The 12,851-nt window shown below is 42.1% G+C and overlaps 1 protein-coding gene across 1 annotated transcript in view; it reads left to right on the top strand.

Moving 5' to 3' along the window:
* Window positions 1-8,891: 8,891 nt before the first annotated feature.
* LOC307135542 (T-cell ecto-ADP-ribosyltransferase 1-like) overlaps window positions 8,892-12,851 on the top strand; it is a gene marked incomplete at both ends in the record, with an annotated part of 12,815 nt that continues 8,855 nt past the window's right edge. The window contains 3 exons of the mRNA XM_079832087.1: window positions 8,892-8,907; window positions 11,334-11,463; window positions 11,630-11,818. Of these exons, the coding sequence (XP_079688213.1) occupies window positions 8,892-8,907; window positions 11,334-11,463; window positions 11,630-11,818 (335 nt within the window). The remainder of the gene's footprint in view (window positions 8,908-11,333; window positions 11,464-11,629; window positions 11,819-12,851) is intronic.

The following is a 12,851-nucleotide window of genomic DNA, read 5'->3' as shown; positions in this document are numbered from 1 at the left end:
AAATGCTCCCACGCCACAGATGTACGGCATCTGATATATTTTTCTACTGTACTTTCAAGCACCTGATCTGTATTTTGTAATACAAAAATGTTCTGTTATTGCCATGCTGTTTGTAAATTACTACTTGTTCAGCTATAAAAAATGTACGGCATCTCTTATGTGGAGCCTACATTTTTATCTATTCTATGAATATATCTATATATATATATCACCTATGAATCTATATAATTCCATATCTCACTTATGCTGTGCTATCTGTCACTATCTAACATATCAATGTGTCACTATATCTGTCCTATCTGTCACTGTCTATACCTATCAGTCAATAGATCTCATTTAAATGTAGCCTAAATATAGCCTAACTAACTAGCCTGGTTAAAACCAGACCATTCTCAGTAGTAACTGAGCTATGGTCTGGCAAAGCTTCATAGACAAATCATTTCCAAAGGGGCGTCGCTCAAATACCACTCGACGCAATTGGATAGACCTAAAACCAATCAGAGCGATAAGGGAGATGACATATGCAGAGCGACGGAGAAACATCAGCTGTGTCCCAATTCAGGGGCTGCATCCTTTGAAGGCCGTGTACTTTGAAGTGCGCGGCCGACGCTGCCTTCAAAGGACGCACCGAGACTCGTTTATAGTGGAAGGTATAGCGGATTGGGGATCAGAAGCCGTGGCTAAATGGGGATGTTCGCGCGGCACTCAATGCGCGGACCTTCACTTTTAACTCCGGTAATGCAGAGGAGCATAAACAAGCAAGTTATGCCCTCCGGAAAACCATCAGAGCAGCAAAACGGCAGTACAGGGACAAGATTGAAGGACAGTTCAACACCACTGACTCTAGAAGCATGTGGCGGGGAATTAACACCATCACGAACTATAAAGGGAACACAAACTCCACCGTGAACACCGCTGCCTCTCTCCCGGACGAGCTCAACACCTTCTATGCTCGCTTTGAGGGAACTAACACCGCCCTCGCGGAGAGAGAGCTCGTGGCTGAAGATGCAGAGGTTAGTTCATTCTCCGTATCTGTAGCGGATGTAACCCGATCCTTCCGGCGGGTGAGCATCCGTAAAGCCGCGGGTCCAGACGGCATTCCGGGCCACGTCATCAGAGCGTGCGCAAACCAACTGGCTGGAGTTTTCACGGACATCTTTAACCTGTCCCTCTCCCTGTCTGTGGTCCCCACATGCTTTAAAACGTCCACCATTGTGCCTGTACCGAAGCAGTCAAAAACCATCTGCGTCCTGTTGCTCTGACCCCCATCATCAGCAAATGCTTTGAGAGACTAATCAGAAACCACATCTGCTCTGTTCTCCCTCCCTCACTGGACCCACTGCAGTTTGCATACCGCACAAACCGCTCCACTGATGATGCCATTTCATCTACAATACACACTGCTCTCTCCCACCTGGAAAAGAGGAACACATATGTGAGAATGCTGTTTGTAGACTACAGCTCAGCATTCAACACCATTGTGCCCTCCATACTTGACATGAAACTCCGGGCTCTCGGCTTAAACAGCCTGTTATGCAGCTGGATCCTGGACTTCCTGTCAAACAGACGCCAGGTGGTCAGAATGGGCAGTAACATCTCCTCATCACTGACTCTCAACACTGGAGCCCCTCAGGGCTGTGTTCTCAGCCCACTCCTGTACTCCTTGTACACACATGACTGTGTGGCAACCCACAGCTCCAACACCATCATCAAGTTTGCTGACCATACGACGGTGGTAGGTCTCATCACTGACAATGATGAAACGGCTTACAGAGAGGAGGTGCACACTCTGACACGATGGTGTCAGGAGCACAACCTCTCCCTCAACGTCAGCAAGACCAAGGAGCTGGTGGTCGACTTCAGGAGGAATGAGAGAGAACACCGCCCCATCACCATCGATGGAGCACCGGTGGAGAGAGTCAGCAGCTTCAAGTTCCTCGGTGTCCACATCACAGAGGAACTCTCATGGTCCATCCACACCGAGGCCGTTGTGAAGAAGGCTCATCAGCGCCTTTTCTTCCTGCGACGGCTGAGGAGGTTTGGAATGAACCGCCACATCCTCACACGCTTCTACAGCAGCACCATAGAGAGCCTGCTTACTGGCTGCATCACCACCTGGTACGGCAACAGTACCGCCCGCAGCCGCAAAGCCCTGCAAAGGGTAGTGCGCACGGCCAGCTGCATCATCGGAGGTGAGCTTCCCTCCCTCCAGGACATTTACGCCAGGCGGTGTGTGAAGAGAGCTCAGAGGATCATCAGAGACTCTAGCCACCCGAGCCATGGGCTGCTCTCACTGCTGCCATCAGGCAGACGGTACCGTAGCATCAGATCACGCAACAGCCGACTCCAGAACAGCTTCTTCCCACAAGCAATTAGACTCCTTAACTCTTGATCCATCAGGATCATAACACACACTGACAGAATATCACAGCACAACCCACTGTAGATACACACACATTATATACACATTTATTTATCATATAGCGTATCTATTGTTGTAACGAGTTACTCCACTGGAGGCAAGTTGAAGGACCCATGTGCAGTTTTATTTCATCTTACATAATCCAAACATAAAACAAAGACTTGACTTGACTTGACTTGACTTGACTTGATCCAAACATAAAACAAAGACTTGACTTGGCTTGACTTGACTTGACAATAACGAAACTCACCAACAGCGGGTTACAACATTCAATACTTGACAAAGACACATGGCAAACATGAGGGCTTAAATACACACACACTAATAACAAGACAAGTGACACCTGTGAACAGTGATGAGACAATGAACCAATGACAGGACAAGACACAAGATCACATGAGGGCATGGGAGTCACATGACAAGACCAGGAAGTGCACGACAAGACTGTGAACATGACAAACTCAAACATAACCATGAACATAATAAACTGAAAACAGAACCAAGAACAATGAACATGAACCAACACCAAGACACCATGTGACAGATCCCCCCCTCTATGGGCGGCCCCTGACGCCCAAACAACACCAACACTTCAATGGCCTAATAAAGAGTCCAAACAAAAAAAAAGTCTTGGGGGGCGGTCTTGGGGGAGGGATGGTGGGCCAGGCCCGTGCAGGGGCACCGGACCCAGACATGACCTGGACGGGCCTGGGAGTGTGGGCGGACCTGGACCCTGAGGCGTGGGCGGACCTGGACCCTGAGGCGTGGGCGGACCTGGACCCTGAGGCGTGGGCGGACCTGGACCCTGTGGCGTGGGCGGACCTGGACCCTCAGGCGTGGGCGGCCATGGCGGCAACGGCAGTTCACCGGGCCATGGCGGCAACGGGAGTTCATCAGGCCATGGCGGTAACGGCAGTTCATCAGGCCATGGCGGTAACGGGAGTTCTACAGGCCATGGCGGTAATGGAGGTTCAGGGGGCCAAAGAGGCGTGGCCTTCATGGCCTCCATGTACCCCTTGCCCCCCCCCAAAATTTTCTTGGGCGGGACAGCGGGCTCGTGGGCTGGAGCCTGGACGGGGCCGTGGGCTGGAGCCTGGACGGGGCCGTGGGCTGGAGCCTGGACGTGGCCGTGGGCTGGAGCCTGGACGTGGCCGTGGGCTGGAGCCTGGACGTGGCCGTGGGCTGGAGCCTGGACGTGGCCGTGGGCTGGAGCCTGGACGTGGCCGTGGGCTGGAGCCTGGACGTGGCCGTGGGCTGGAGCCTGGACGTGGGCTGGAGCCTGGACTTGGGCTGGAGCCTGGACGTGGGCTGGAGCATGGACGTGGGCTGGAGCGGATGACTCTGGCTGGGTTGTGGTGGGTACTGTGGGGTTGTGGGGCCCCTCCTCCACAGTCCCCACCGTAAAAGAAGACCCAGCCAGCAGAAGAGCAAAGTCAATATATTGGCCCAGGGAAAAATGAATCTTCCCCCCTGGCATCTGTGAGCGGATAGAGTCATTTAGCCCAAACCTAAAAATGTCCTTGAGGGCCAAGTCATTAAAATCAACCACATGACTGAGTTCAATAAAGTCTTGGACACAAATCTCAATGGCCTGATGGCCTTGACGAAGGCGTAGGAGGGCAACTGCTGGGTCCATTGTTGACGGTCAAGTATTCTGTAACGTCTGTCACATGGTGTCTTGGTGTTGGTTCATGTTCATTGTTCTTGGTTCTGTTTTCAGTTTATTATGTTCATGGTTATGTTTGAGTTTGTCATGTTCACAGTCTTGTCGTGCACTTCCTGGTCTTGTCATGTGACTCCCATGCCCTCATGTGATCTTGTGTCTTGTCCTGTCATTGGTTCATTGTCTCATCACTGTTCACAGGTGTCACTTGTCTTGTTATTAGTGTGTGTGTATTTAAGCCCTCATGTTTGCCATGTGTCTTTGTCAAGTATTGAATGTTGTAACCCGCTGTTGGTGAGTTTTGTTATTGCCAAGTCAAGTCAAGCCAAGTCAAGCCAAGTCAAGTCTTTGTTTTATGTTGAGATTTATGTTTTATTGTAAATAAACTGCACTTGGGTCCTTCAACTTGCCTCCAGTGGATCTTCGTTACAATTGTACATTGGATCTCTACTGTGAATAATATTGTATACTGTACATTGTATATTATTATTATTATAGCTTAATGTATATTGTTTAATGTATATTTAGTGTATATTGTTTAAAGTATATGTATATTGTAAGTATGTGTATATTGTTCAAGCTGTGAGAACTACACTCACATTGTGTAAATTGTTTATTGTTTATTGTAGTGTTTACTGTGCTGTGAGTAATTGTGGGCGCATCAGATGTGTAATCTGATGCTGCTTTAAATGTTGTACATGTCATGTCATGACTACTATATTGCTCGGAACTGCACCTAAGAATTTCACCAACTGTTGCACTTGTGTACATGGTTGTGTGACAATAAAGTGATTTGATTTGATTTGATTTTCAACGTTTGTGACTCCAAGGCCCCCCTAAGGAAATATTCCAGGGCCCCAAAACACAAGTCTTTTTGACCCCAGAAAAGCATAAAAATTATTCAAAACAGGTTTTTGCTATTGGTAGTAAAATTTAAGCTAATGAATATGGGGCCTGCCCAACTTTCAAATTAAAGCACAACAGGCATTACACAAATTATAACAGAATAGACCTACAAATCATATCCACACTTAAACCATTTCCAAATCATCATCCATACATAGCTTATTAATAACATATACATTGTAAATAATAATAATAATTAATAATAAAAACCTCTGGAAAACAATTCTTAGCTGGAAGCTGATTCCACTTTATCACACCACTGTATTCAGTTCAATTTTATTTATACAGTGCCAATACATTTCTCATTGCACTTTTCCTATAGAGCACATCTAGCCATACTATTTGTAATGTTTACAGAGACCCAACAATTCCCACCAAAGTACTTCGCATTTATATACTTTTTATGACCCGGAACTAGGTTTGATCAAAGCACTTATTTATTTATTCTTATGTTTTGTTCATTTGTGTAGCTTTATAACCTATTATGATGATGTCAGTATGCCCCCTGTTTTTTGTTTTGTTTTTGCATAAACGTAATAGTTTTTTGCACTTTGAAAAAAATAAAAAATAAATATGCGCCAATTCAGTGTCCAGGTCAGATGCATGCTGTCAGTGCGTGAGCGGTCCTACTAGAGAAAACTACGTCATTGCGTCGTTGGACTGTTGGACCGTTGGAGCCGTCGTCTTGAAGAGACTGAGGAGAGAGAAAAGAAGCATATATTTTACCGAGGTGAGTGTCATAGCTCCAAATTTCACATAAATATGCTATTAAAGTTTAGTTACTTGTTAGGGGGGAATTTTAATTGGTATTTTAAAACGTTGTACCCTGTTTTGAGTAAAGTTAGCCGCCTGTGGAGCCTAACCAAACGTGTTGAATAATTTAGTTAACGCTAACTTGCAGGTCGATTTTTAAACAAAGGAAATAGCGCTCAATTGATGCTAAAAAAAAAGAATACTTAATGCTTTAACTCGAGCCAGTTGCAGCAGTGACATTTTAGTAAGTTCTTTCAACCAAAGACACTGAAACGCCTTTGGTCTAACCGTTAAGTTAACTGACAAAGCTCGAGAGACAGAAAGGGGGTTTAAGTTAACGTTAAGGAGAGACGGTTAGGGATATTTGTTGCTTAAGGCGAGACACGGCAGGTGAAAACAGCGTTTTTTCATGCAGTGGTCAATTTTGAGATTTTGGGCCAGTTTGCTCCCTTTAAAGGTCCCGTTCTTCGTGATCCCATTGTTCAAACTTTAGTTAGTGTGTAATGTTGCTGTTAGAGCATAAATAATACCTGTAAAATTATAAAGCTCAAAGTTCAATGCCAAGCGAGATATTTTATTTAACAGAAGTTCCCTTTCAAAGCCTACAGTGAACGGCCGGCTTGGACTACATCCTGGTACTTCCTTCTTTAATTACGTCAGTAGAACAGTAGAACAGACTAACCTCCGCCCACAAGACTACGCAAAAAAAGGGGGCGTGGTCTTGTTGCTGTCCCACGTGGAGAAGAGGAAGTGTTGCGTGGAGAAAAGGAAGTGCTGCATTTGACTGTGTTTGTCGCCATGTCGTCGAGACGCTGTTATTTTCATCCTGGAGTCAAATCACCTTTGTTTGGCTTTCCCAGGGACGCTGTAGAGATCATTGAGCGCATACATCTCCCGTTAAGAGGTGTGACCTTTCCACGTGCGCTAAGCTGCTGTCCAATCACAACACAGGAACCGCTGGCACAATCAGAACTCGTTACGTATTTCTGAAGGAGGGACTTCATAGAATAAAGGAACTCATCAGCCGTTTTCAGGACAGTGAAAACAGCGGTACACAGATAAGTAAATTGTGTTAAAAATACTGTTTTTTTTTTACACTCGAAACATGAACACATGTTATATTGCACACTGTAAACACAATCAAAGCTTCAAAAAAACACGAAGAACGGGACCTTTAACATGTAAGCTTACGTGTCATAATAAAAAAAGTCAACAATACACATTAAGGTGGTTATTTCATTATATTTTGTCAACGTGCGCCCTTAGATTTCTACCCGAAATCATCAAACGTTATTCTAACGCGAGCTCCCCTGCCGTCTCCATTCACAGAAACATGTCCTGCTTGGTCTCTTTATAAAGCTCTCTCACAGCGCTGTCGAATCCAAATAAGGGCATTTCCTTTGTAGAACTAACCATCCGCGAAAGTTTGCAGCCGAAAACCACATCTGATTGGTCAATGTGAATTTCTCACTACGTGATACGAGCTGCCTCTTCCTTGTGTTTTCTCCGCCTGAGAGAAAATGCAGACAACGCTGAAATCAGCTCATAAACGTTCACAGAAAAGACCAAGTAGCAAGAGGTAGTGAAAAGAAATTAAACAACAACAGATTAGACGTCAGAATTAGATTAAAATAGTTGGACATACAACAAACAGGGACAGTTTCGTTTGCAGTTTTTGTGACTGGTGTTGTGTGTGTTTGTGAGTTCTCTTCAGCTTAGGCTATTGCTCTATTCTGTTTTAAATATTATACACTAGGCCTACTGATATTAATGAACTGAAAACATATTTTGTTTTTAGGTTGGGGGTTTCATAGAAGTGTATGCAATTATACAATATAAAACTTTAAAGACAACCAGAGTCAGATAACGTTATATCCACTTCAGTAGCACCTACAAGCACCACCTTTTGCAGTCTTATACTTATGTTTAATTGTCTTTTGTTTATGCCAGTAATAAACTGGAGAAGTTTCACAGTGATATCTTGTAATTTAAAAAAATTCCCTATTCACCTGTAGTGTCTCGCCTTAACAAACACTGAAGTGTAAGTAGGGATAACGGGAGTCGTTTGTTTTGTGACTGTCTCTGTGTCCCAATTCGCATATTATCCGTACTAAAAGTATTCGAAAAAAGAATTAGTATGTCCCAAATCGTAGTATGTTGAAAAGAGTATTCCAAAGATTCCCGGATGGTCTACTATTTCCGGTCAGAATCCGAAGTGCAGATCGATGCGCACTCTAACGGCTGATATTGCCCACAACCCATTGCGAGATGGACGAGGATTCGATTAGAACTACAAACGCGGATAAAAAGTGTTTAAAAAAAACTACAAACATGATGGTTATGCGAGTCCGACGGTTAAGTAGAAAGGGTTAGATAAAGGGGTTTGAGAGAGCAATTATCAGTATTTAACCTGACAAAAAGATATTTATTCAATATTATATCAATATTAACAGCATTGTGAACTTTTGTAATGATGTGTTTGGCCATTAACTTTTAAATGCATCATTATATTTAAACTGCAAACACATGAGGAGAGTCTCTGCATTAAAGACCCACGAATGGCAGATCAACGTGCGACTACATTTCTCTATAAGTGCAGTTCATTATTAGTTCATGTTAACTAATGTAGTTAACTAATGTTAACTAATGTTAACTAATGACCATTATTCTAAAGTGTTACGGCATGTGTTACATTACCTAGAATAAGGTTATTTCAAAGACTTCTATGCAAATGTGACTGGAATGGAAGCAAACAACAATGCTTTAACGCTAAATGTTAAAAGTTAGCTCTATTTATTTAGGCTATTTTTCATTAGCTTAATTATTAACGTTTGTCTATATCTTGTCATGAATATTTTTATGTTAATGAATTGGATTGAAGATCATTTTCTATTACCTATTTTGATCTCTCTCTTTGCAGGTAATGACAGACTTCACATGTTGGACCTCTGTACATGTTTGCCAGTGGTTGAGAGGTATTGACTTGGAGGAATTCTGTGAAACTTTTGTGGGTGAGCTTCAAGTATTTTGTGATTGATTCACCAGTGTCCTAATTGCCATGTAAGAACAGTCTCTTACAACAAATGCCTCAAACACCTGCAGTATTTCCATTAGAATGAGCCACATTTTTTGTTGAATGTGGACATAATGGCTGCCAAAAAAGGTACAAAAGAGTGAGTTCTTTACGTGTCCATGTTTTTCGGAAACATAAAGTCTCAAGAAACACAGAGGACTCTGAGAACAATCAGGAGGCTCCAAGCACCTTAACTACTTTTACTGATTTGGTTGAGACTTTTGATTCTGAAGAACCAAATATCCCTTTTTCTGAAAAAATAAGTGGGTTCAAATCACTAATTTAGAGACATTTTGCATTGTTTTGTTTAAAACTTCAAGAAAAGCACATCCTCCCCACAACTGTTCGGCATACTATTGCTAGTGAAGTTAAAGTACTGATTGAACTTTTTAATGAGCAGTCTAGGGACCTTCTACAGTTTTGTCTCGAAGAGGCAAATATCAAGATTGACAATCATTCAAACTTGAAGTCCTTGATTGAAGACAACCTCTTTGGGAAGTGTTTTGATGTTGTTGTGTCAGACTATCAGTTTGAGAAGTACTGTATTAGAGAGTTTGGGTTAATTGAACCTGTTGAGTATTTACTTGGATATGACTCAACAGGAAGAAAAGAGACTTTCCAGTACATTCCCATTTTGGAAGTTTTAAAAAATATTCTGAAAAGAGAGGATGTTTTTCGTCATGTTGTGGAAGACACAGTTTTTGATGGAGAAACACTTAAAGACTTCACAGATGGATTAATTTTTCAGCAGCATGCTTTTTTTGATGGCTCTGAGACACAGCTGAGGCTCCAGTTTTATACTGATGAATTTGAAATTGTTAATTGTTTAGGATCCAAAAAGCAGATCCACAAAATTTCAAGCATCTACTTTGTTCTTGGAAATATTCCACTGAAGTATCATTCCAGTCTTCAAAATATACATGTGGCTGTACTTGTCAGAAACAGATTTCTTCAGAAGTATGGTTATGAGCAAATTTTGCATCCTCTTCTTCATGACCTTTGTGATCTTCAGTGCTGCGGTGTATCAGTTGATATTGAAGACCAGTCCTGCATTTTCAAAGGCTCTGTGATTTCCATTTGTGCTGACAATTTATCAGCCCATTCCTTGGCCGGCTTCAGTACTTGCTTTAGTCAAGGATGGATCTGTCGTTTTTGTCTGTGCCACCACCGTGACATTGGTAACAAAACTGAGGAAAGTGAGTGTATACTCCGGACTCCTGACACACACCGTAGACATTTAAAGTGTCCGATTGTAAAGCCTTATACGGTGTTACTGGACGCTGCCCTTTTGATGAACTGCCTCACTTTGAGGTTACCGAATCCTTTCCACCGGACTTAATGCATGATGTTCTTGAAGGGGTCATCCCACAGGTTCTTAAATTGGTCTTGTTAAAGCTGACCCTTGAAAGACTACTTACACTGACCCAGTTTAATGACCAGCTAGAACAATTCCCCTTCGGACAAAACGACATTACTCACAGGCCTGTTTTGCTGAAATCATCTGCACTGCAGCAAGGCGTCATCCCAGGAAAAGCCGTTGAAAAACTGACCCTTTTCCGACTCTTACCATTTTTGATTGGAAGCTTCATCCCTCAGGAAAACACTTACTGGGCTCTCTATTTGCTATTAAGATCTATATGTGAAATAGTACTGGCACCTGTGATCAAAACAAGTTGGCTGAGTCCACTGTCTTCTCTCATCACAGAATTTCTGAAGAGTTTTCAGAAGCTTTTCCCTGACAACTTCACTCCAAAGATTCACTTTCTGGTTCACTATCCTCGATTAATCAAACAGCACGGTCCACTAAGAGCACATTGGTGTCTCAGGTATGAGGCCAAACACCTGTACTTTAAACGCCTTTCGTCAATTTTAAACAATTACCAGAATATCGCAAAGACTCTTGCAAAGCGCTATCAAATGCGCCAGTGTTGGGAAACACAATCACCTGGAAACCATGGCTCTGAAGATGTCCCTTACTCTTTAATAGAGATACCTTTGCATGCACTACCCTCTCAGCTTAGGGAGATTCTTGCAGAGGACACAGCTGAATTGAGTGAGACACTCTAGAAAACCAAACAAGTGGTATATGACAGTGTCAAATACACCACTGGAGACTTCTTGATCCTTGACCTTGTGCATGCTGAGGAAATCCCAGTTTTTTTGAAAGTTATACATATTGTTAAAAACCATAGGCAGTGGAAACTGTGTGGAAGAATCTACAAAACCTGGTGCTTCTCTGAGCATCTGCATGCCTACGGTGTCCAATCAACAACTCAGTGGGTGGCCATTACACCTGGGGAGGAAACTGACTTCCATGCCCTTGATGCATACACAGGAGGACAACTTGTATATCACACTGCTTCACCGGCCTGTGAGATATACTTAGATATATAAGTTATTTGCAACTTAAAATTTAATTTAGCTTGCTATTTATAATTTATTTAACTTATAACTTTAAATAAACTTTATTTATTTTATTTAACCTTCTGCTCTCTTTCCTGCGTTCTCATTCCCAGAACATGAGATAGATGGAGCCACTCTTGCTATTATGTCAGAGAGGATGTCTGAGAGGCTCATACCGGTCATTCGCAAGCAGGGTCTGTTTCTGGCCCAGTTAGAGAAACTTAAAAGCACACCAACGAGCAGGTAATCAGAACGGTATTCCATTACATCAAAACACAGCACTGTGCCCACTCTGTTACATTGTTGTTCACCAGTGTTTTGCTAACTGCTCATTTTATTTTTATTCTACTTTTTGATGGTCAAGTCTCTGTTGAGTTTCCCTTTTCTTCCTTCTATTTTATCTCTGCAGAGAGCACCCTGCAATAAGCAGTGATCCTTCTAGTCAATCACAGTCCAGTCCAGATACCTCTTTAGTGATTCCAACAATGCTAAGAATGGCCATAGACAGAAAAGATTCTGATCTGAAGAGTGCAAATAAAACAAAACTACGGGCTCTATTGATTCAAACTCTTTTTGACCACCTCAGTAAGGAAACAATGTAAGTTGCTACTATTTGTACCTTTCTAGCTTGATTAATGCTCATGGCACTGTAATAGGGCTGGGCGATATGGCTGAAAACTGTATCACGATATAAGCGTTTCATATTGGTCGATATTGATAATTACTGATATTTTTTATGACCTATTTAAAATAAGGACCAGGAGAAAAATATTTTACATTTAAACATTTTTATTTTAAACGTAACCTTCCTCTGATTATAATCCCCTCAGTTATAAAGGCAGAAATGTCAACACAACCATGAAAAACACTCATATAATTAAAATGTAAACACAAGTCTAAAATCACAATAAACACTTAACAATTATCTCTTAACATTAAGGTGCAGTGCCTCCGTTATTTCTTTGTAACTGTTACCGTTTAGATGCTTTGTTATAAGGCACTGATGCATTGTTTCCATGTTAAATTATTAAAAATGAATTCATATTTGCAAGTCATATAACAGTTTACAAATGAATAATAATTACAAATGAATTATGGGGGTTATCAGTTTTTGTTTAGTCAAGGATATACTTTCTAACCAAGCAGGGTCCATTTGGTATTTACCTTAACAACATAAACTTGCTGCAAAGGTTATGCAATGTGACTGACTTTGTTAGCATGAAGGTAAATGTTTCATTAATGTCTTTCCCCACTTTTTTTCACAGGATTCCCTGCTTGAATCGCTGAGAAACAAGTTTAAGAAGGAAAGGCAACCGCTTGTGGCCAACAATGAAATCCAGCGAATGAAAAATAAATGGACAAGGAGGAAGCGGCCTCTTCAGACAGCTGCAGATAATCCAAGCACCTCGGTAAAAATCTAAAATTTAGTAGTACACTTTGCAAAATTGTAAATCTGAAATTTCTCAAGAGAACAAACACTTTTAAGTGATTTAAAGGGATCATCCTATACACATATACACGGTGACAGTCAGCTGCATTACACGTGGGACTGAAATGGCAAAAAAACCAAATCTTAATTTGTTAATTTTGATCACGGCTTTTCTTGAAAAACAAAGACAATTTGATGTTCA

The sequence above is a fragment of the Gobio gobio genome (genome assembly GCF_949357685.1).
Source record: "Gobio gobio genome assembly, chromosome: 1".
NCBI classification, from domain to species: domain Eukaryota; kingdom Metazoa; phylum Chordata; class Actinopteri; order Cypriniformes; family Gobionidae; genus Gobio; species Gobio gobio.
Note: the sequence above shows the minus strand (reverse complement) of the source record. Positions and strands in the feature narration are given on the sequence as shown.